The 25,664-nt window shown below is 48.9% G+C and overlaps 1 protein-coding gene across 1 annotated transcript in view; it reads right to left on the bottom strand.

Moving 5' to 3' along the window:
* Positions 1–20,937, bottom strand: part of CACHD1 (cache domain containing 1) — a 103,403-nt gene extending 82,466 nt beyond the window's left edge. Inside the window, exon 1 of the mRNA XM_035564416.2 lies at positions 20,701–20,937. Coding sequence (XP_035420309.1) covers positions 20,701–20,937 — 237 coding nt within the window. The remainder of the gene's footprint in view (positions 1–20,700) is intronic.
* Between the last annotated feature and the right edge of the window lie 4,727 nt (positions 20,938–25,664).

Raw genomic sequence — 25,664 nt, 5'->3', positions numbered from 1 at the left:
CAACAACAGGTTTTTCCTAATTCACCCTGGGACTTAGAAGCAGATGAATAAGAAGTGGCAGTAACGCAGTGCCTGCATCTTCCCGTGGCGGATTCACAGCCTTTCACACTTGGTTTTTAGTATTAAAATTATGATGTGGCAATCGTAACAGTATCACCGAGTATGAAGTGAACTCCATGGATTCATACTCGTGTCTTCAGCACTCCTCAGCGACGTCTGGGGCCCCCTGACATCTGCCAGCATCTGTCAGAGCCGCACGCCTCCGCTGGCAGCGCTGCCAGCTGCTTCCGCGCTCCGGTTCTCCCCGCACAAAGTCAAATTTCCACCAGGAGCATTATCTAATAAAAACATAAATTATCCGGACAGAAAACGTACCGCAGCATGCGTTTAATTCCACATGTTCAGAATTACGAGGTGGTGACCTTCACATGGAACCATGAGGAAGTGGAACGCTAACCAAATCCTTCCTAAGCAGCCACCCTATGGCCAAGAAAGATCCGAGTGCATCAGCCGAAGAACAACAACAATCGCAGCAGTTTCAAAACAATTTACAAAGGTCTCCTATTCGATAACCAGAGTAATCACTAGTTACTTGTGTTAATTCAATATTTTTTCATTTACTTGCATCCAATTTCCCCCCTACTGAGAACCCCGAGCTATTACTCACACAACAGCGATGTGAGAAGCTGCCGCCTTGCTGCAAGCTGCCCCTCTTTTCAGCCACGGCAGCGAGGACACAGTTTTTCTTCAAAGCACGAAAACCAGAGCAAACCCCTTACAATCCTTTGCAAAGTCTAGAACGCACGACAAAATTTAACACTCACGAGGACTTCCAATGTATTTATTTCATTAAACCAGCTCTGCCGAGGACGAAGCAGGCAGCAGCCTCTGGATCGTGTTGGGTTCGGTTTCGTTGGCCAGCTCCGCAGCGGTCGGGGAGGTTTACTTGCTGATCCTAGAGCACTACAGCCCCTCAAAACGCCACCAAGTCTAAGGATTATATTTCAAAACAATTCTGAAAACATTCACGCAAGTTTTGGGCACAAAGAATAACTCCGAGGTCCACCCTCCCACTCCCTGAGCTCTTTCTGGATGAAAGCAAGCTGAAAAAAGCGCTGCCAACGTTAACCTACCGCACGCTCAGTCCACAGGATCGGGCTAGAGCTAGGTCACGGCACACGCGTGGGAATCAGGTCCTCAGCATCGGCTGTCCTGCCCTCCTGATCTGCCCCTACCACGAACCCAGACAGATCCACCCAGCAAGAGGCCTGGAGGAAGCACCACGGCTGTGATGGATGGGGCTCGCACTTCAAGCAGGATTAAGAGGTCTTTTCTCTCACTGTGAAGTCTAAACTCAGTCTTGAAACCTGGGATGACAAGCCCTCATCGAGTGCTATTTTGTTCTGATGTAACAGAACAAAGTTCTGCCTTTAAAACCTTTCATAGGATCCTTTAAATTATTTCCCCAGTGCTCTGTAGATCTTTCTCACAAACCCACTCACCATCTATTTTCCCTGATCACAGCTCAGACAAAAGCATTCTGCAAGTTCTGAACGTCACTACCCGATCCAAGCCGTGCCAAAATTTCTCGTTAAGATCTCTGTATGTCCACAGCGCTTTAAGAAGGGCACCCGGAGATGCACAGAAGCTGTTCAACGCCGAGTGTCTTTTCCAACATACGTACCTATGGCGCGTCCGCCAACAGCCTAACTACAATTGCGGATGAAAAGCTTAGGGGTCCTTTTACACGTCTCCTGCCGTGCTGCATGCTAACAAGCAGCCCTCGGATTGAAGCAGTGTGAGCTCAAACAGCCCAAACCAACGTGCGGTCTGTTTTGTCGCTGTGCACGGGAACAAGCCTCCGAAGGACGAATTCCTTCAGGCTGGCATGTAACAATGGCACGGTTATTGCTGACCCGAAGGGTGCAGTTCCCCACACCCAGGTGTGGGCAGCAAAGTGCCGTACAAAACGCCTCCCTTCGTGCTGCTGCGGCAGGGCACGGCCCCCCAGCCTGTCAGAGATTCAGAAGCTGGCACGCAGCCCGCTGCAAGAAAGAGGGCTGCTAGAAACAGCAGTTATCAGTGTGTGGAAGTGGTGCAGCTGATGGATCAAAGTCAATCAGGCAGTTCTGAAGTCCAACGCTCGTTTCCTCATTGCTTTGCACTTTCCTGGAAGCCTACAAGATATTTACAATGCAAACAAAGCCCATTTGTAAGCCCCTGGAGGCACCCGCACCTCTGCAACGTTGTAAAGCAGTACCAGTGAAAACGAGACCCGGGTTCCCACCTCCTCTTTTACCTTCCCCGGAGCTAAACCGTACTTTGCTCAGTCTCCGATTTGCTTTAGAGCCTCCTGAATAGCAAGACAAACAGGTCAATAAATGCTGTTCTTCCTGTCCCACAGACAAATGTGTGAAAAAGGTGCAAAGAAAGATTCCTTATTCCCTGCCTGACAAATGCTTTCCAGAAAAAGCACACGAGAATAACTGCATTTTAACAGGGCTCCAGCTGCAGCATCTGTAAGAGATACTCATTTTTCTTAACACTGCATTTCAAAATTATAATAATATCACTGCTTCTGGAACACATTTCTGGCATTTTTAGTTTTCAGGTTGGTTTTCATTTAATTGCAAGCAAAACAGGCTCGCTACAAGAATGGGACGGGGGAGAGGGATGAGCTGCTGGGAGGCAGGAGCCGTGGGACTGTCACAGCCACACGCGAACACACCACTCTCTGCCCACGTACATTGGATCAATTTGATTTTATTTCAGCTTCTCACAGCGTGCATGCCATGACTCAGGCAGGAGATCGGATTTTGCAATTTCTAAGTGCACAGCAGCTTCAGCTACAAACACTGCAACTGGGAAATGACACTACGGGAGCAGCAGCACAACCCGCGCTGCGCCCGTGCCTTGGGAAGGACTTCCCACCTGCAGGAGCTGGGGCACAGCCGTCTATTTCTCAACATTCTCTCAAACTACTCACCAAAAATCTCACAAGGCACAACCTTAAAGGCTCTGTGAGCAGAGGGAGTTTGGAAACCCACCAGGATATTACCCCAGAAAACCCTGACGCTGCGCAGCGCAGCCGCTGCCCTCCCGCGAGGAGCGCGATTAGCACGGCCGTTTCATTTCTGCGCATCGCCTAAGCCCACCTGCACGCCCGCCGTGTCGGATCGCAGCACGCTCTTCCTGTATTCATTTTACATTCTCCTGCCTCGCAGACAGGCAAGGGAGCTAACAAGCAGTCCCCAAGGCTTAGTCTGAAGAGAAAAACTGGCACATGCTTAGGCAGCGCGACCACAGCTGTTGCCTAATAAAATCCTCGTCCGGGAAGGCAGAGGAGCTGCCCAACGGCAGCAGTCAGGCTGGTTTTAAGGCTTTTATTTATTTATGCTAAACCAGCTGTTTCAGATGGTAAGCTGCTTCCTTACCATTTCAGAAGTTACGAGCACGTAATGGTGAAGCAAAACGGTCTTACCTCGACCAGGCAGAGCCGTGCCAAATTCCTCCAGACCCATCACTGCTGGTCATTTACCCGTGGTGCAGCAGATGTTCAGGCTCACAAACCACTGAAGTCTTTGTGAAAGACCAGCGACTGGTTGGATTAGATAGCTTTCGCTGGTGAGATCCTTATCTCCTGTATTCAAAAAAGGCTTGCTTTGATACACATGAGATAAAAAAGCAGGCTATTTGCCTCTAGTCTGAAGTATGCCAACCAAGATGGCATATTCTGCACTTAAAAAAAAAAGTCAGAAGGATGAAACAACGCATGGTAACAGCACTACCCAGCTGGAAACGTTTACGGGATCAGCAAGGTCCCAAGACAGTGTCCTTGAAACATTCCTACAACAATTTTACCTTCCAGGTATTCTAAACTTCATGGGAAAATAAGGGTAACCCAGGCAAAGCAGCAAGAGACGGACTGGAAAACGCAGTTAGCTTCTCCATCTGGACAGAAAAACACCTCCTGAAGACAACGAAAGCCATAGAAATCCACCCAACCACTCATGAAAGCCCAATCTGATCTTGGGGTGAGGGAGAGGAGTCGTGTTTTACCCCAGTTGTGTCTTCCTGGTGCAGCCAGCTCGGGGAGAGCCCGAGGAGCCCTGTGGACAGCCCCGTGCCTGGTGGCAGCGGAGGGGCAAGCAAAACCCTCTCCTCTGGGCAGGCAGCCCCAGCTCCACTGCTTGTGTAACCCTCCTCACCATGGTTTGCCTCTGCAACCACGCTGCTAGGCTGCACGATGAGTCAGACCGAAGATCCCCGGTGAAAATAAAGCAGGTTCTCCTCGGCTTGCTCCGCAGCCTTGCAACCCCAAGACCTGATGAGGCAGGAGAGAAGCATCTCCTCCTCCTGCGGCAGCCAGCCGCGAGGTTGGACGCGCCGTCAGCTGCCGATGTATCCGGCCGCTGCCCGGGGCTGAACCCACGACAAGGTATCTGCCCCCTGCTTCATCGGAGTAAGTCTGAAAACTCATTCAAAAAGATCGTAAGTCAAGGTTTTTATGGAATTAAAACAAGGTTCAAAACCTAGCCTCTCGCTGCATTATTAGAGGAAAACTTCACAGTTTAAAAAAAGTAATCAACTGCATTGTTCTGAGGAAGAGAAAACGAAGAGCACCGTCCATGGAGGTGCTCTAGGGGAAGCGAGCACCACTTCACTTCGAAACTGCGCTCTCAGTCACATCCCGCTGTGTTACTCTGCCTCTCAGGATTCCTCCAGGACTTGTCCCTCAAATCAAGAGCAGATGCTGGACACCACTTAGTAACGGGCTTGTAGGTTTGCTGACTTAAACCACCCACTTTTGGATGAGACCTAAGTTACCCGACAGTCAGCGTTCTCAAACTGCGTGGGAGGGAAGAGGGAATAACGAACAAGAGACGGGACTGCAGGACCTGCACTCTCATTTTTGATCCACTTATACCAAGAACCTGCACTTGCACCATACTGTCGAGTGGCAGAAGTAAAACAAACTTAAAACTGTCTGAATATCTAACAATTAATAGCTTTACTACCTGAATTCAAACAATTTATCAAAAAAGCCTCTCTGCCAAGTATTTCACTCTATTTAAAACAACCAACAACAACCTTTGCCACGGGTCGGAAGGTTGCTGCCCACCACGGCGATTACAGCTGCATTAACCCCCGATCAGCATCCCAGTTGCCAGCAGAAGGCACCTCTCAGATTTAAACCCATCTTCCAAAGAAGTCCCATTTCCATACAGTAGTTCTGTAGGGGGCCGTGTTTAACGGCAGCGACAGGAGGGGACCCCATGGGCTCCCCGGGCTGAGCCGCAGGAGGAGCAGAAGGCAGAGCCAGCGGCACCCTGCCCTCACCAGCAGGCAGGCATACGGCTTCACCCGTAGGAGCTCAGCAAGGGAAATGGGGAGAGAAATCATGCTCCATTTCCTTGGAATTTGCCTAAACAAAAACAAAAACCACCACCACATTTTGCCAGGAGCAAGAGATTCTCTCATTCTCCCTTCACAAACCAACCTTTAGTAACACCTTTGGCTCAGTAGGTTTTTATTTCAAATTCCAGCTTCCCCCTGACCCCCAAAGCCACATTTATGCTTCCCATAATGTTTAATTTTCCTTTCATTACGGCACTACTGTATTTCCTTGTCCTTGGAGGGTTTTATCAGGGATTATACACATGTCCTGAAACACAGCTGCTCTACTTCTTTTCTCCTTTTTTCCCCCACATAAAACCCCGTCTCTATCAGCCACCCAATTAGCTGTCCACTATCAAAAGGCTGCCTTGGCCTTTCGTCTTCTTGGAGACTGGATTCAAGTGACAGGGAGTCATGGAAACTGGGGCTGGGGTCATTTCCTGTTCCAGCATTTAGTCCCAAAAATAAAACAACAACAACAATCATAGTGGGGGTTTCTGTCGTGCAAAATACCGAACACCGCTCACACCATTCTGCAAAGCATGAAGGAGATATAAAAAAAAATTCTCCACGAGCAATACTCACCTGACAAACCAGGAACCTGCTTTTCAATTCAGTGTTCACGGAACCATCCCTTAAAGAAACCGAAGTAAACGAAAATCAAAAGACAAAGCCTGCACCAAAGTCATACCTGCGTGAGCTGCTTTTCGCCGTGCTGAATACGCAATGAAATTAATGACATTTTAACGGAAAAATTCTTCCGCTTTCAGAGCCCGTGTGCTTTTTATAGCTCACAGGACGATGGCAGCACGCCCTGTGCTTCCCTAAGCATTCCGCTAAGCAAGGAGGACAGAAAGGCGTTAGGTAATTGTGCAGGGGCTCGTTATCACAGCCCTTCAGTTTCGCGTGCTTTATCTATTCCATCTACCTCCCTTCAGAAACTAACAATCTCCATTACCTCCCGCTTTCACAAAAGCAGCTCGAAGCTTGCCGAATTTCAGAATTACACAAGAGCTGCATCTGACTGGTACAGCCGCAAAAAGCTCATGAGAGAGACCGAGTGCAGAAACACGACAAATTCCACCCAGCGGCTCCGCTCCCGGTACCGGCTCCCACCACACCTGCGGTGTGAACCCACGCACGTGGGGAGCACAGGGCGCAGTGCGACTTGCAGCGCTGCAGCACGTGTTTTCGTTTGCCTGCACCCACCAGGTGCTAGCAACACGAACCTCTCTCGAGAGCCCGCATGCATCGCGCTAGAAGCGAGCTGACTACTTGCGACCGCTGGGGCATCCCTGCTCGGCGCCGCAGCCAACGATCCTGCAATATTAACCAGCAGGGACTTAATTCCCACACGTTCCGAACGCAAAACTTGCCTGTCATCTAACACCACGCAGCTCTCACCTGTGAGATTAATCTCAATTCAATTAATCTCGTTTTAATAACAGCATGGCTTGAAGGAACTACGAATCAGGAGAAATTTGGAGCCAGACCACTGGGTGGTAGAAAACTGCCAGGTTAACAACATCCACATTACTGGGGAAACTGCAATCAGTGCTGGCCATCTCCGGTTTCTGAACCCTGAAGAAATCAACTCCTCATTTCATTTTTAAATTAACCCACTACAACAACGTGCTCTCAAAAATTCCACGTTCATTCTGTCTTACAAAGGCCAGTACTCAAAACTGAAACACATGGGAGAGTTCATGAACCACGGAGCTTCTAACTTGGGTGGTAAATAAAAGTAATAAAGGAAAAAAAAAAATCAATGGCTTAGGGACTTCAGCCCTTTGCCAGATTTTTTTTTTGTTCTGATGAAAGAGGGAGAGAGAAACAAATGCTGTAAGGTTGCACATACATCACGTAATGAAGTTTTCAAATGAACAGTTAAATGGAATCTAACACAGACAGACAGAGACCCTCCTCTGGGAAGATGAATTAAACTAAGGATTTGGGAGCTTACTATCGCTGCAACAAGATCTTTTCTTTGGCAAGAAGACAGTGAAGAAAATGAGGGGCACCTGAAATGAATCCAGGCACACCTTGAAAGAGATAATGCCTTCATCCAAAATTAGCACGCTGGCATCCTTTTGGTTTTACCAAAAGAAAAGCTACATCCTCACGCTAGGGCTGCTGGCAAAGAGGTATTGAGTGACTTGGCTGACTTTTTTTTTTTTTTTTTAAGACAAAATCAGCACTCGCAACAATGACAACAGTGCATGATATCTTAGTTAACCCTGAGAGAAGCACCTGCACATCATCTGGGAACACGGAGAGAGCACAGCCTACTGCCACTTCCACCTCTTGATTCATGCTCACTTTGGCCACGCATGTTCCTCTTTACTAGTTTCACGCTTCCATGAAGCTACCTGGGCGCACCCCAGTCCTCAGCTTTCTCTCTCAGCCACGTCACAACTCCTTTATGCTTTGCGGCAACCTCCAGGCACTCAAGCCAGACACTGACCTACTTCTGCTCTTCCTCGGCCATAATTTGGGATTCCTCAGAACTTGAAGCAATACCTGTAGTTACAGACGAAAACTCAAAAAAAAAAAAAGGGAAAAAATACATGAAGTTAGACCAATGCTGATGTGTTGAAAGCTGCTTGAGTTCATGAATGAAAGAATGAAGAGAGACGACAGCCACCTGACCATATTAGAAACCCTACTCCAAAGAACTTCAATCCCATCTGTGTGGCATCACCACCTTAATTAAAAGGGCACGGCCTTTGTTCAAAAAGGAAAAAAAAAATCTCTGCATCTTCTATGAGATGTTCTCCAACTGGAATGCATTTCCTGGGAACGCGTAGTTCTTGCAACAGGATTAAGGTGAAGCTCTCTCTGTAACCCACAGAGCACACAAATTACCAGCAACTGCAAAAGGAAATGTGTTTATCAGAAAGCTTCAGTTCATGATTTTATTTATTTTATTGAAGTTTACTTCTTTTTGCTAGCTTTCAGTGGGAACTTAATTTTATACCTGCTAGATTCTTGCTCTCGTGAAGACGTTTGCCAGGTCAAACTGAAGGCATCTGTGTGCTTGCAACCTTATTTTTTTGTGAAAGAAAACCTTTTCCTTGCCAGGAATCTGTGGTACACCACAGATAGAAAAAAATACCGAAATCCAGCTGATGGATTAAATAGAAGATGAAAGATAACATCAGATCTCAATTAAAAAGAAATAAATAAAATGCTATTCTGGTAAAACGGCCACTACAGACAAACCTAATCCTTGGACCTAATCAGGAAAAAAAAAAAGGGCGGGGGGGGTACCTGGGCTGAGAAAAGTTGTCTCAATTTCCCTGGGCTGGGAAGCTGCTATTGTTGACTCAGACCCACTTTTACTGCCAGGAGAGCAGCGAGCTCATTGCAAATGCAAAGCCCCAGCTGGGGGTAGGAAGAACTAAAAGTGTTAAATGCTCGGCTCATGAGTGCCAATACCAATCACCTCTGCATTGCGGAGCCGGGGTTCCTCCCCCTCCCCTCTCGCTCCCCATTATTCTCCATTCAAGCTGAAAGCGAGAAGGTCTTTTCCTCTGCCTTTCTGTGTCAGCCAGACTTGGGAAGCTCCGCAGGAATTGCTGAGAGATCCAGAAATGCACAAAAGCCTCCTTCCACAAAGCGCCCTTTCATCTAGGCAGTGTGTCTATTAAATACGTCCTGTTAATGTGCATACATTTTTATGAAGAGATTATAAAGTGAAGACTCAGTCACTAACTCAACTGCACAATAAGATTTTTAAGTCTATTACTAGAAAACCGGGGTTTAAAACGAGTAGCTGGGAATGCTTCATCACTCCTCTGTAGTAACACTCAAATAGGTCTCGCACCCACAAGTGACAGCCAAGTCGTACTCTGTACGTTTTAATGCTTTCATTTCTTTACCTGGTGACACGCAGGCACCTCCGGCCACGATCCCGCCGCATTTGGCGCTGTTCAGATAGGAAATGAAACGGAGGAGTCAAGCCCTAACAGCATCCCTGCACCAAACGCGATGCTCGGAGGCTATCGGTACCCTCTGCCTCGAGGGCCTTTGGGGTGACAGCTGTGTCACGCAAAACCCCACCACACGCCACCACCGCTCAGACTGAAGGCACGCCAAAAGCTGGGGTGCTGCAGGTATGCTAAAAGTCACCTGTGCAGTTCCTGCCCTCCCTTCTTGAAGTGCTTTTGCCACCTTCTCACTGACCTGTTCCACTGGGCACAGTGGAAAAGAGGACACTGGGGTGCCCTGCCCTGCTCCAGTCACTTCTTGTCGTCCCAAGACACGCTCTGGGGAAGTCACAGCATCATCACTGCTTCGGCAGGCTGGCAACGGGAAGCTTCAAAAAAAGACTGATGTGGATCCTGCTTGTCTGTGGTGGCTCCAGGATCAACTGGTGAGCTGCCCTTCGTTCCTTAGCATTTGCTTCTGCTCTCACCAAAACCAAAGCAGTAAACAGCCATCTTACCTGCCTTCTCCATTACATCCCTTCCTACACGTTTTTCTCCCTTTCCTTTGCCCACTGGGATCTCCCAAGAGTTTGAATAACTCAAGTAGATAGAAATTCCTGCCAGACCTGGGAAAAAACGAGTTATTTTTTTCAACCAAAAGGGGAAAACAGAAAGAATCCACCTTTCTTCCTTTCTGCATCAAAGCAAGGCCACAAGTTGACAGTCTTCACCAGCGTGGGTATGGCTTTACTCCAGCCTCACATAACGGCCTCTGCAGGATCTGCAGCTAGCCACACGACCAGCCCACAGACCTACTGTAGTAAGACTTTAATATTTTAAATATATTTTTGGACACACAGGCAATCAGACTTAGGGCCTTAGAACACGAGCACCACTTCTTGGGAACCCAAATTGTCACCTGCGCTTCCAGACGGGTTGAGGTTCGGGTCCAAAGGCATTGAATACACAAGAACTTTTTCTTTTCTTTTTGTATCAAACCCGTACCAAAGCGTAGATGAATAAAAAACAGCTAAGAGCCTGAAGAAGCCTCAGCTATCCAAGTGCACATCAAAGCCTAGCAGCCCTTTCTAACTTGGCTGAGAGGAGGCAACAGCTTTCATTACATCTTCAAAGCACCCCAAAACAATGCCGTTTCTCTGCTAACCTTTATAATGACTATCTTACCCTCTCTTAGCTGCTTATTTTTTCCTTTCACGGGTTTTCAAGCTGTTCCAAAGCATTCAGATGACACACGTGAAGCAGAGCATGAGGCAGCAGGCCCCGCTCCTCACACACGCCCTCCCGGAGCACGTCCATGTTCCCTCCTTGTGGGCCCGACTCGAAGCCTTCCCTTCCCTTCTCAGAGCACCTCTGCTCCTTCAGGAGAAATCCTCCACTTTGAGCACTGAGATCTGTGGTTATGGATGTTGGCTTTCATTTATTTTTGGAGGCTGTTATTCTATTCTTGGTCACTGCAACCTCAGACTTTCAAATGCTGCTTTTTCATGTGTCCTGAATGTATTTTTCTGATGTATTTCTAGACCCACAGCTAACAACTTACTGAATAAATGCATAAATATGAAGGGGGATGCAAAATTATACTTACATCATCATGATGAAGCACTATTTTAAAATTCGTTAGGTCCAATTCCTTACCAGACAGAAACAAATGACTAGCCATTTCTATCAAGGCAGTTATCTGCTATTAGGGTTATATTGAGGTTTTTTCTTTCATTTTGGCCTGGCATCCACAAGTTTTAATGGCAATACAGTACTGTCAGTAGGTCTGTATCTAAATTGTTAAAAACTGAATGGAACTTTGTGATAAAACGCCACACTCCCAGCCGAGAGCTGAGCACACAGCTGGGTCTTCCCCTCACTGCCTTCAGCAACCATTAAATACCTCCTAGAAAGCCAGAGGAGTCACTGCACTGTTCCCTTCACCAAACCCAGTACCCAAAACTACTGTGAGAATCAAAGGGGAAGGACGTTGCTGTAGAAGAGCCAGATATTAAAATTTGAAGCGATAGCTCCATTTCAGTCAAAACTAAGCAACAAACAAGAAAAACAGCCTTCACCTTGCCCCAAATCTCACACCCAAGCAGTAACGCATGAGGGAAGGTAGGCTTCTAAATGGCATCAGTCACTTGCAAACCTGACATTGGCGAAGCTAATCTAGAGCTAAAAAAGCTTGAAGATTGCTGTTTTCATCCTCCTCTGCAATGTATTTACTAACTTTTTTCCAAATATGATTTTTTTTTTAAATCATGGTCTCCTACAAGCAAAATACAAGAGACCGTATCCAGGAATAACACTTTCTAATTTTAATCTAACAGACCAAAGACTTTGAAATTTGCGGTTTAAAACCAGCTGCCTGCCCACAGCTGGGGGACGTGCCAAGTCTGCCATCCCCAGCGCTCATCCCCGTCCTCCTGCCGGCACCAGACAGAGCAGTTCTCCCCGTACATCGCTTCCTGTAGCCAAACTCCACCAAGCCAGACCGAGGGAATAAATCCCACATCACACCAGGCAAGCCCTGGAGAGCCACCAGGGCGAGGAATGAAAGGCAACTGAAAAATCCACGTTACACCAAATTCTCTGGGCAAAAAGTCTGAACCCTAGCCCACGGTTGCAGCATATTTAAAATTAAATGTCCTTTCATTGTTAAAATTGTTAAAGGTGTTATTCCTAAATTAAATATCCTTTTGTTTTATCCTTCACATGCCTGTCATGCAACACAAAAGTTCTGCCCGTAAAGCGTTGGTTTGGCCACCGGCCTTGCCTGTGCCGGCTGCTGGCAGCTGAGCCTCCAGAGCTCGCACCGGGTGAGCCTCCGCCACGTACAATTACCTCAACTGCAGTTTCTGATCCACTGGAGGGGACTCTTCTCCTGTGTATTACACTTGTCGCAACGTGGAGAGAGCCTGCTTTTTTGCCCAATTGGTATTTAGGTCTCCAAAACCAAAGCCATCCATCCCATAAGACTTTCCAAGTCATTTGAGTACCGAATGCTGCTCGCACGCAGTAGGAAAGCCTGCTGTAAGACCTTACGCTCCTGGCCCACATAATTCGGGTTCCTTTGTTTTCCAACAAATAAAAGGCAAAGCAGAGCTCAGAAACCTCTAAATGCAAAAGAATATCTTTAAGAGAGAATATCTTTAAGCAGGGGAGGGACAGACCAGGGATGGCACAGCAGGGCCTGGGCAAGAACTGGGCAACTCCTGTGCGTGCAGAGCAGCCGCCCCCATCCACACAAGTCCCCCAAAGCCGCAGGAAGGTCTGCGGCGTCACGGCGGAGACCGCAGCCCCCGGCGCGCCAGGAGCGCACTCTCAGCAGCTGAAAAGCCAACAGTTTGTATCAGTGAATCAGCACACGCTGCTCCCCCTCTCACTCAAGATGCAAACCCCTCCTGCTCCCTGGGCAGCCCTCCGCGGGCTGCTGAGCTGCCTCCAGCCGTGGCTCACAGCCTAGGCTCGCTCCAGGCAAGCAGGCTCCCACCACAATTATTTTGGGCAATCTGTACCTTCTCCCCTCCGCCCCAACACCACAAACACCTTCCCCCTGCTGCGTTCGATATTGCTTCTGAGGTGAAAGTACAGCCCAGGAGGAAATATTTCTCATAGTTCCTTGGCAGAAAGGGAGAGAACCAGGAGCTGAACTGGAGACAGGGAGCTCATGAAGGCACCACACCGAAGGGTCGTGGTGCCATCACCCCGCTCTTGTGCCGCTCGGCTCACCTGCGGATGCAATCAGGGCTTTAGACTTAAAAACAATTTTCAAAATAATAGCAATTATTTAGCTCACACTATACATGCTGCTAAGGCTATAGCAATCAAAATTGGAAAAATCAGAGGCTGAACCAGGTGGCACGTGGTTTCCACAACCCCACTTTTAATCCAAATAAACGCTCATTAACAACAAAATAGGAAATAGATTAACTGCTTCTTCACACACACCCCCAAGCAACAACACAACCAAATTCCAGCCTTGATAGGTGTGTAAAAAAACCACCAATCATCAGAATAAGGAGCGTAACGTTGCCTCTTCCATTCATCCTCCTTGTGGCCGCAAAGCGAGCTTTGTAGGAAACCCACTGAGCTGCCAAGGGAGGCCGCTGGAAACACAGCTTCCAGGGGATTTTCTTGGTCTGGAATCCACAAAAGCAGCACAGGAATCCTCCTGCAACCCTACCAGGGCACGTGCACAAGGAACTCTGCTTAAGAAGTTCCAGCTTCTAGAAGCTTTTACAGGAACTTCCAGATGTGTCTATTTTAAAGGCTTTTTCCCTGGCCTTATTCCCACCTGTGACAATCGTAAGCGTAGCCAAAAATTCCTCTTGCATCGCAGGAGTACGTGCAAAAGAGGGCCAAAAATGGACAAAGAGCACTCGCTAGACAGCCCCACAGAACTGCTGAAAGTGAAATTGCAGCTTTTCTCAGAAGCGTGTTACGGCTTTCCTTCTCTGCTAGGAGAACGGTTGCAGCCTCGAAGCACAGAGTGAAAACTGAGCAAAGCTGTGTTTAAAGGGAAACGACGCCAGTGAAAAGTTGGTTTCATCAGCTGCTCCTGGCTGAGAAGCCGGTAAAAGGAGATGTAATAGTTTGCTTTTACTAACGATTGGAATTGTGCAAATAGACTTTGGCAAAATCACTCGGGAGACTCTAGAGAGACCTCACCCACAGCTGATAAAAGTGACTCCGGGAAACCCTTCCGTGGCCCCGGAAACCACCAGTATTGATTTGTGTCACCGTCGTTATTTCACAAGTCAGCCCAGATTCTCTGCAAAATTAGCGCAGCACCTCCCAGAGACCCGTACCGGAGAAGGACACACGCAGTGCAGGATCCCAGCAATGACTTCGCACATACTCTATCCCATACTGCAAAAGGCACGCCTTAACGACAGATGCTGGATAAATATCAGTATTAAATTCCGTTTTCCACGGGAAAGAAAGCACGAGGATATCCTTTCAGACTTCATTAACACTGCACGTTATGCAACAACAAGAAGCTCCAGGAAAGCCATGACTGCAGAGCGCTCTGCTTTTCCCGATGCTCAGTACCTCACAGTTTTCGGCTTTTTTCTGTGTTAAGCCCACGATACAAGAAGAGGTAGCAGAGCTGTTAGTTAAAACTGCCAGAATTTGAGATACAAAACCAAAACTGCTACATGAAATGCGCTACTTAGATTTTTAACTTATATTACCCGTGTTCAGGAAAAAAAAAAAAAAAGAAAAAACCCAAGCGACTGGTTTCTATTCAACCACATGGAAATAAATCATTCCTGGGACGTTATCGAGCCCTTACAGAAGTCCCCAGCAGAGCCTCCCACGCACCCTGACACACGCCAGGTTGCCGTGAGCAGTCAGCACCGCACACGAGCAGCCCGGCATCGCAGCCGCGAGTTCAGGCCACAGAGCGGCCCTGGCAAGGGAAACGGGGAAATGGGGGACACTTCCTTACAGCCGGGCACTCCTCCACATCAGCATGCACAACTGATAAGGTTCCAATGTTTGTCTTTCTCCCCAATTTCTTCATCAATAACTGATGAACAGAAAACAGTAACCGTTAAATAAAAGACTCAGCTAATACTTAATACACCCTTTTATCCATGAACATAAAAAACAACTGATAAACAAAATAAAATCCTTCAATACTTTATATCTTCTCCTATTCTCAAGCATGTCTTGCCTTTCCATCTGAAATAAAGTGGAAAGCATCCAATTTTGCTTGACAATAAGCATTAAAGTTCTTCTCACGAGCACCTGGTCAAGCTATTGGCGCTATCGCAGCTTCTGCTGCGTTAGGACCATTAGGCACCAAGCACTCCTCCTCTGCTGAAGGAACCTACGAAAAAAAGTTGGCTGTGTTTACTTTCCTGCCTTCGTAACCTCCGTGTTATCAGCCCTGCCACAGCCGAGAGATTCCCCCTTGCTTTACGGCTCCCTTGGACGTCTTCCTGTTAGCGACTCCTCCGTCCCCCCACGCCTGGCAGGGTCCTCGGCGCGGCGGTGCAAGGGGACAGCTCATTATCTGCCGACCCACCTTGCTGCGCCGCATCCGGCAACTTTTATCTGCGCAGGACAGCTGCGTTCTCCCTGTTTGAAGCGAAATGTCAGCCTTCGCTAATGCACCCAGGCTTACGGCGCTAACGATGCCTCGCCGCTTTGAAGAAACAACTCAAAGCCTAATTAAAAATTCAGATTCGGTCTCCTACGCGCCGCCGTCCTCCCCACGCTTCCACCAGGACCTCTCTGGATCTTTTTGAAATGTTTCATGCTGAAAAAAAAAAAAGAATCCAAGTGGAACAGGATGAAAAACTGCTGCAGTCTCGGGCTTTCACAGAGCCTTGAAAAAGGCTGGCGGAGCTGGATTCAAACCAGGACATAATCATGTAAACCAGATGAGATTTTACTCCACTGATTTCTACCCTGTAATTATTACTAAAGCGAGCACTACTGCCAAATTGCAAAAAGGATCTACTCAAACATTTATCAGCCTTCCTTATTTTTTTTCCCCTTTTGTATTTCAATTTCACAAGCTGGAATCTACCTGAAAATAAAAGGAAAAAAAACGAAAGCTGTTTTCCGTGCTGTCATTTGGTCGAGGGCTCTAAATTGTCCGCAGATGCCCAGGTTTCGGATCCAGTGCTTGAGGACTCGCAGTGTTTTACACCCCTTGCTGCACAAGAACTTCCCAGTCACCCACAGATTTATTTGCAAATGCTTATAGAAATTAGAGGGGCAGTGTATGAAACCCCCATTTCAGGGGTGGAGAACCAAGGTTCTGGTATTTCGACTGGTCTGCAGTGCAGCTTGAAACGGGATTTCTCTCTCAAGCTGTAAATCCACTGTCACTAACCAGAAGAGCATCCCACTAGAAAAAAATATATACATATTTGTACTCTGCCAGTGTTCTTTTTCACAGGGATTAAATAAGCAGACGGTTCTTGTGACTGTGACTCTTTGCCATCACCCAGAAACCTTCAAAGAACGTGGAGCTTTCAGAAGGAAGGTGTCACCTCATCCTCCCCGCAGGAACCCCGGGACATCTCCGCGTTGCTGCACCGTTCTGGTCTGCGTTCAGCCTGTGTGTCTTGAAGAACATACGGCTGGCCGAGGTATTAGCAAAATAAACAGACCACATTTGCCAGTCAGCCTGCAGAAGCACGCACTACGCCGTTCGTTATTGTTACATGTCGCTACGTCATCCGAGCAAGTATTAATATTAAAACAGAAACAGAACAACAAAACCCACCACAGTTAGCGTGGAAAAAAAATGGGCAGCAAACTGCTATCTTCACAGTCAAAACCCATTTATTTCTTCCAACCAACAGTCGATGAGAAAGGGCCCCGCTTCCTTCACCGAGTGAGTGTAAAGGATTCAGATGGCAGAGCTGTCTTCAGAAATATTCAAGGCCCTCTGGGCCTATAACTTTTGTTACTATCTGGCTAGAAACATCAGCGTGTATCTTGAAAGTTATAAAAGCACCTAACAGTGCTTTTCATCTTCAAAGCATTGCTTAATCCTTTCAACTCTCACCGAAAGCATTATATCCCCGTTTTGTAGGCGGAGATGCTCCCTTGCCCAACGCTACCAAGAAAGCGCGGTTCAATAGTTCTCACCTTGTGCGCCCCGTGCCGCTCGGAGGGTTAAATCCTGCCAAAACCAAACAAAACGCTCGCAAAAGTTCCCACTTACTCTTCTCCTGCCTTCACCTCCCGGCCGAAGAATTTCGGTTGGCTCAACCAGCGACCTACTCGGTAATTTCAACTGAGTCACAGAGCCCAGGCTAAGCCTGGCCAGGTAACGGAGCCGAGGGAAATTCCACTGGTAGACGAGGTCACGACACAGCCCCCATTTTTGCCGTAGTTTTAGCGTAAGGAGGTGCTTAGTTTGTAGTTACCGCTGAAGTCTGCCGCCAAACTGAAATCTGTTCCCGATAACTACACGGCCACCATCCCCACGCGCTCTCGCTAACCAAAAAGAGGATAACGGCTATATGTGATTTCAGGAACCGTACCTGCATCCTGCTGCTGGTGCACAACCCCGTTTCTTTGCGTGGTTCTCTCCCATCACCCCGACAGGATCCTGCCCGCGGGGCGAAGCCAGCAGAGCCCGAGCCTCACACTACGGCGCCTTTCCCCGCTCCAGCCCCACAAAAGCTGGGGGGCACGCACCAGTAAGGCATCCTGCCACAAAGATGTCTTCCTTTGGATTCCATTTCCCAGGCACTGGATTACTTCAGGACGGGCCGTTACAAACAATAACGCCGTATCTTAAAATGGCAAACGTCTTCTGCATTGCTACGTCGCGTCCATCCACCCGCACGCCACGCGGAGGCTTCTCCTCCCGCCTTTGTCACCGCACAGCGAGGAATGAAAGGCTGCGGTGTGGCTGCTTCTGGTTAGACTGGAAGCAGCGCTGATGAATTTGGGGGGAAACTTAACCAGATCACCCCGTGCAGAAAGACGGGCACACATTTGCACATACACCAACCCACGCTACGATGCACGAAAGGAAACGCACGCGGCATTCAAACACGGCACCGTCACTGAGTGCGGCTCTTGCAGAACTGCCCTGCAGAGCAGGAACAGCAATAAATAGGTGCCGGAGAGAAGTCAGGCGACTGATGGACATCACGTACCACATCTCTTCCCCAGGAGCAGCGCCGAGACCTGTAACGCCCAGCAGAGGCAGCAGCCCGCACACCTCCAGCCCAGCGGCACACGAGGGCTCCCACCCGGCGAACACCGTGCGACACCTCGCTGCCACACCGCTGCCCCGCCGTTCTGCACCCTCAGCTGCTCCACGCAGCCCCAGCGAGGAACAAATTCATACGTGCAACCGGAGCACTCGCAGGTACGAGGAAAAGCATTGCTTAGAAGCACCACAGAAGTCAGACACTCAGCACGCGTCTATAAATAGCTGAGATGCGAGTGCCAAAAACAATTGTCAGGGCGATGCTGGCATCAGAAATCTCTCATCCTCCTTCTTCCCGTGGCTTCAGCCGGTATCACAACGCCGATGTACACGCATCTTGTTCCTCCCAACGGGGCAAAGTAATGCGATTAGGTTAAAAACACCAAGCTCGCCTTACTGCTGCACTAATTACGTGAAATTCTGGTAAAGGAGAATGCAGGACAGGAAGGAGACACTGCGCAGACGAGACGGATCTTGTTTATAGCGCTGACTGCTGCTCCAGCAGAAATCCAGTGTATTCTCCATCTCCCAGCTTCCATACTTGTTACACCCTGCCCTTCTTCACAGGCATTTAAGGCTCAGAAATTTGGGGGTTCTCCTCTTACCTCTTCCACTTGCTTCTCTAACGTCTCCTCTGTAGGCTCCACCTCGTCCTCCCTTCCCTCGCTTCTGGAGGCTCCTTTTACAGTTTTCTCTTTTCCCAGACTCTTCCCTGAGCTCAGACACACCCCAACCACCCTCTCACCTTCCCTCTCTTTAAGTAAGCATTTCCACCTGCTCCGCCACCCACTGGACGTTTCCTCTCCGACTCAGACCTACCCTTCCTCCACAGCCCTCTCCCCCACGCAGGTCCCGTTCCAGCGGCTGGTGACACTCCTCCTGCCTATCACCGGGACGTGCGGAGCGGGAGCTGCAACCGAGAAGGACCAAAGCGTGACGGCAGGGTGCAAGAGCAGCGTTCGGTCCTGCCGCTTCCTCCTCTACGAGGTATAGGATTGAATAAAACCACAGCTGCCAAGTGTTTGGATATTAACCCTCCTCCTCACTGCCACAGCCACCTGTCTCCTACCTCCCCAAGACATCTCCCCCAGTTTCATCCTGTAATTATCGATGTCTCCCACCTCTGCCCCCTCACTCCCTTTGTCCTGCACAGCCACAAGCACCAACCACCCGTCGTCCCCATGGCTCCCCACCGACTTTGGACCTGCCTCCAAAACCAGGGCAACACCCATAGGTTTAGATCCAATTAAAGCACAAAAGCCCTCTCCCTTCTTCCGAAATCCCACCAGCCTCCCTTATCCGTGGGCAGAGCCACGCCACGGCGAGCACCCGCTTGTGCTCCGACGGTTTCCACGCTCACCACCAGCCCCACACAAGCGGAGAACAGGGGGACTCCGCGCCAGCTACACCCGGCCCCATCTGGGCAGGCTTAGGCAAATTCTACCCTCAAATCAAGTACGAACCACGGGCTGCAGTGACACATGTCATAACATTTTTTGTTCTACTGCGGGAGGTCAGCAAAGAAGCTTCTAAAATCAGGGGAGGTTCGTTTCCACCGGTTTTTAATCTTAAACAGCTGTAATAATGTTACAGGAGGGAGCACAGGACAGGCTGCACGTTAGCTTGATGGGAGTTAAGGCAGCCAAAATATTAAGCTTACAAAAATAGAGCTCGGTATGAAAAGGGTTTTCAGAGTTTAACTACCAGTTTCACCGCATTACATTACTTTGGGGCCTTAAATAGCCAAGTAATAGTAAATAAGGCATTCTAACGTTATTTGCATCCCTGTGCACCGGCATCCAGCTGGTTCCCAAGCCAGGACAAGCGACCCTCAGGGAGATGGGGCTCTCCCTCATCCCTGCAAGGCGCAGCGTGCAAGGTACCCACGTATATTGTTGTGCAAGTTGCTTGTTTTAAAGCCAATATGCATTGAAGATGATCATATTAAGGTGTTTTTAATAGTTGATTTTTTTAAAACATGCCAGGACAGATTTAGCAATACAATTACACTGACTTACTTTCCACCACCCAGCACTCTAGCATTAAAGGATTACGCTCTTATCTTTTGAGGAGAAATACGTCCGTGGGGATGCACAGTGTGTGAAAAAAGCGACTTTCCTGAGTTGGGTACAGCAATAACCTCCCCCGTTAAGCGAAGCCATCTCAACCCACAGCTTCCCAGCCTCGAGGACAAGAGTGGCGTTCCCTCAGTGTTTCCCTGGGCGAAACGCGGCCCGGGGAGGCCGCCCCACACAAAGATGCTTCGGAGGTGACAGGACGGGGCCGGTTTGGAGCAGATAAAAGGCCATTTGGGTAGAGACCCCCGCTGACCGCATCAAAGCTTCTCCCTTTCAGCGCGGGAGGCTTTTAAAACTGAATTTGCTCCCCCCATGCCAGGGGCTGCCCGGGGGCCGGCGTGTGGGACCGCCTGGGGGCCGCGGGGAGCCCGGGGGCGACCCGAGGGGCTCGGCCCCTTCTTTTTGGGGCCGCAGAAACGCAGCGGGGACGGCAGCGAAGCAGCCCCCGGCGGCCCGGGGCCGCACAAAGGGAGGGAAAGTTTGCAAAGAAGGGAAAGGAGCAGGCGAAAGGGAAGAGAAAGGGAGAAAAAGGGATCGGCGGGGAGGCGTGTGGGAGGGCAGCGGGGCAGGAGAAGCGGGGCCGGCCGGGCCGTACCTGCATGGTGACGACCCCCAGCTCCTCGGCGGCCAGTTTCCTCATCTGCGCCGCCACAACTTGCGCTTCCTCCAGGATGGCGAACTCCGCCTCGGCGGCGCCCAGCCCGCACAGCAGCGCCAGGCACACGAGGCCCAGCGGCCCCCGGCCCCGCGGGCTGCGGCGGCGGCGGCCCCGGGCGGCTGAGGCGGCTGCGGCGGAGGCGGCCTCCTCCCGCCGCCCTCCGCCCCGCGCCATGCTGCCGCGGCGGGAGGGCAACTTCCCCCCGGGCCGGGGGGCTCGCTAGAGCCGCGGGGCGGCCGCCATGCGGGGGAAGGGGACGGCGAAGGGGACGGCGGCGCCGCTGCTCGGCCGGCTGCGGGGGACCCTGCGCGGCGCGGCCCCGCCGCTGAGGGAGAGCGGCGGCGGAGAGCCGCAAACCGCGGAGCAGGGGAGGAGCGGCAGCGGCGGGGCCGGCAGCGGAGTGGCGGCGGCGAGAAGGAGGCGGCCGGGGGCAGCGCGGGGCCGGGCCGGGCCGGGCCCCTTCTCCCCTCCCCGCTCCTCCCCTCGGCCGCCGCCTCCCGCCCGCGCCGCCTGAGGAGGCCGCGGGGAGCGCGCTGAGGGGCCGCGACCTGGGAAGGCGGCGCGCTTTGTTACTCGCCTTTTATTCGGTTGTTTTAAACCAGCCCTGCTCCTCGTGTCAGCGCCGGGCACCCCAGCCCAGGAGGCTGAACGCGAGGCGCTGCGGCACCCTCCAGGCTTAGCTCCGTTAACACCCCTGACAGAAAACCTCGAGGGTCTGCGGTGTTTTTAAACGCATCTGACCTGCAGCGGCCAAGTGGCCCCGGTACACACTCAGATAACTTTTCCTAAGAGCCCGTTGTGTCCTGCAGCAGAAATTCCACAAGTTAACGATTCATCACCATCCACCACCAGACTTGGTGCTCTCATGCTCTTACTTGTGCCGTGCCTCGTGTAAGCCGTGTGACTGCCCCTTAGCGCATGCTGTCGGCTCATGGTGTATAAAGTACAATCAATACAGCCTCAATATTATTTCCCATAATCACAGAAACCCAGAATGGTTTGGGTTGGGAGGGACCTCAAAGCCCATCCAGCGCCCCCAGCCCAGCCCAGAGGCCAGTGGCCTCGTTGAGCAACTCCTGGGATGGGGCGTCCACAGCTTCTCTGGGCACAAAAGATCCTGTTTTCTAGAAATCGAGTTTCTACCATCTTTAACAGTTGTTTTGTTGGCTTCTCTCAGGCAGCTTTATCACAGCAATTCCCAGGCCCTCTTTGTGTAGGGCTGGAGCTGGGTCAGACCCAAAACTCTGCTCCCATGGGTGCCTCCCTGCACCAGGTTCCCCTGCCACCAGGCTTCTACGGGATTCAGCAACCCCCTTTCGTTTGGATTTAATAAATGCAATGTAATTCTTACTATACAAATGCTGTATCAGTTTATCCTTGGCTTTCGTCCTTCTAGGTGATTTATGGGCCTAAAATATTTTTTTTCACTTATCCTGAGCAGGAATTATGGTTTAGGACTAAACCAAAATGACGCCTCTCAAAGCTGCTGTAATCACTATCTTTTATTTCCATTGCTAAAGTAGCATTAGCTACCTGAAAGACAAGGAATTTTCTTTCCATCATGCTGAAGCTCTTGGACTTCTGTTGGAATATTTTCCCTGGGCCCAAGAGATAGAGAGAGTGAGCCAAATTCGCTCTTAGCACCAGTCATTTTCATATTACATTTTATGTTTTTTTTATTAGATTCACTAGTGGGGGACGCAAAGGTTTTAAATTATAGTGAAAAGCCAAGTGGTTTTCAAATATCTTGGCTTCACTACCCACTTTTATTTTTTATTTCATTTCTGGCCCTAGCTGCTTGCTTGAAAAGAAAAATCCATCTCTGTAAACTTTGTTATATAAAAAATTATCCCATCAAGGCTACAGCTGGAGCTAAGTCAGTAGCTAGCTGCATTAGCAGCACCACCGAATCTCCAGCTATCCAAGGCACCAAATTCATGCTCCTGATCCTGAAATCCAACATTCATTCTACAAATAGTCTTTTTTTTTTTTTTAACAAACTAACCTCAGGAAATTAATGAGGCAATTGTCCTTCTGCTTCCAGAGCCCCAGGATCCTGCTTACGGCAAGGTAACCAACTGAACAGGTTTTGCATTTTCATACACAACCTAAACTAATTCACCCTGCAGCCCTCGAGGCAAATCTGGGCTGCTCCTGAGTTCCCGTCTGCTCCGTGGCAGCATCGCTGCCTCCCAGCCTGGCCGCCCAGCTCACAGCACAGCCGTGTGCATCCCGTACCCATCACGGTCCCACTTCTAGATTAGCTTTCACACATCTGAAGTTTTAAAGAAAAATAGGAAACAACTCCCTCTAAAATACCGAGGGAAAGAGCCAGGGGGGTGGGAAAAGAATATGATATCTAAAAAACCTTTGCTATTCAAATTGCGTGATCGTTGGAGTCACAGGACATCAGCCAAAACTGCCAACGCAGACAACCTGATGCTCCAGCACTCTCTCAAGCCAGGCTGGTCTCTATGCATTTATGTGGTTACACAGCTGTGGATTAAATCCACCTCCTTTTGCCTTAGAATAAGCCTTGGAGAAGAGGGACATGGCCTTGTTGGTGCAGTAGTGTCATGGCATGGCCAGAAGAGGAGTCCCAGAGAGCAGGAGACTGGATGGGGAAGAAACAGATGCAGTCAGGTCTATGCTGCGCTACCAGCATTCAAGCATAAATAATTTAGCCATTCAGATTTGCAAAAATGAGGCCATGCTAGAAAAAGAATGTCCTTTTTCTAAACAGCAAGGAAAAAATGAACACAGAGTTTAAGTGCTGGGGTATGGGAAGAAGAGGAACATACGTCAGGTGTAAATCCCAGAGCCATGTTGGGAGTAAGCATTCTCCTGAGAGCAGCATGAGCAGATAGGTTAGTGTGTGCCAGGAGGGGTAACAGAACAAGTGCTGGTACATGTGATAACACCAATGAAAAGCCCTATTTCTGTAGCATATTATTAAAAATGTACTGAGCCAAGGTTTATTAACTGAATATATCTCTCTGTAGTGATCATGACTTTGTTGATGTATCTTCTGAAGTTCCTTTACTGATAAATATTTAATTTATATTTTCAAAACTGTAATCTAGCTATATATACAAGTACAGATCTGTAAGAGTACAGTGTTCTCCTCTGTAGAAAAAAGCAATGTCCTTAGCTTGCTGCACTTGCTTCACTTTGTAGCAAGTCCCTGCACTCTCCTAGCAAGTCAGGAGCATCATATGTTGGAAAGGCATGGTCTAATCTCTGGAAAATCTCCTTGAAAGTGGCACTTCTTGGTGATACCGATCTTCACACCTGCAAGCAATACAACACACACTCCAAAAATTGAAAGGCAGGCAGAATGTTCGTCTGGCAGCCCCATGCTTCCTGCCTGATCCTCTCTCCCAGTCCATAGCCCTTTTTGGATGGTTCAGCCTGCAAGCTGCATCCCGCAAAAGCAGCGGGATGTTGGTCACTTATCAAGGAGCTGGGAAAGTATTTGTGCCTCTCCTTTCTGACCTTGAAGCAAAGACTAAATTTAATCTTTTTGTATAAATCTGGCTTAAAATAGAGAAAATTTAAGTTTTTATGAGGTTACTGTTTTTTGATTTTCTGCTATCTACCTTTTCTATCTCCCAATTTATGTGCTTTTACTCGCTTGTCTGATTCCTTTTCTACTTGTCTTCTAACCTGAGTAAGTTGTATACAGCCAAGTCAGAAGAGCTTACTTTGCTCATTTTGATTTTCATGTTTAGTTTCACTCCCCTCCCAGTATGTTTTTAAATATTTTCTGCTCTGGAAGTTGTATCTCTGTGTTACGTTTTGATACAGTTCTTACTCTCTCCATAAGTTTGATCTTTGCTCCCTGGTGAGAGTTACTTCCGAACATACCGACATGCTAGGATCAAGCCAAGAGTGGCATCTCTTACTCTTTGATTTAGCAGGGAAGATTGCAAGTAGTAATTGATCATTGCATCTTAAATCTGCTTCTCTAAACCTTGTTTCTGTTTATGCAGATTACAAACTGTGTTATACATCAGAAAGAACTGTCCCTGGAACATCCTTCATTAATTTCTGACTGGGAGAACATTTGTATACCTGTCCTTGTATCTACACTCCTTATACCCGTCTATTTTCATATGTATCATGTGGCAGGGCCAACAAGGCTGTAAACTCCAAGATTTATCTCATAGCCAGTGCAGCCTCTGCCCACCTAATCTGTCATTCCCCTATGGATTACAACCAGTAAAGAAAATGGAAAAAATGCCTTGCACTTCTCCCGCCCCAGCCTGGGTCTGTAAGTGTGCCTGTGAGAGTGTTCTTTCCATAACACCATCATCACCAGATAATATTTTTAATGAAAACCATCACGTTATGTAGTTTCTAAGTGTGTGGTGTGGGATTTCAAAGTGAGCATTGTGCCCAGCTGTACAGCTCGGGACGGAAAAAGCCTGATGCTAGCAGCATAGCTAGATCACAGCATGACTGGTGTGGTCTCCTTTCAGGTCAACTAGCCTTTTACTAAATTTTAACTAAAAGGTGATGTAAGGAAGAAAATCCCTGCCGTGGGAGGAGGATGGCAGAAAGACGGTGGGATGGAAGCTAGAAGCTGATGGAAGGGGCCTGAGGTGCTGGGTACCTGTTCCTGCTGGCCCTGGAATACCCCAACCTCTGGTTGAGAGTCTCTCCTAACTCTGGCAGCCCAATATCCTTGGCATTTGTCTCCTGTACCCCACGCCTGGAGCCAGCCCTGACCTGATCAGTAATCTTAAACCACTGAGGAACAGGTCAGTTAATGTTCTACGTCAGCTGTACATCTCTATATATGTACATAAGTATATGTGCTTCACTTTATGTTTCAAAAATATAGCTGGTGAAGCGTCTTCAGTAATAAGGGTATAAAACATCCCATCACAGAATAGTTG

This window comes from Cygnus atratus, chromosome 8 (genome assembly GCF_013377495.2).
Source record: "Cygnus atratus isolate AKBS03 ecotype Queensland, Australia chromosome 8, CAtr_DNAZoo_HiC_assembly, whole genome shotgun sequence".
Lineage (NCBI taxonomy): Eukaryota > Metazoa > Chordata > Aves > Anseriformes > Anatidae > Cygnus > Cygnus atratus.
Note: the sequence above shows the minus strand (reverse complement) of the source record. Positions and strands in the feature narration are given on the sequence as shown.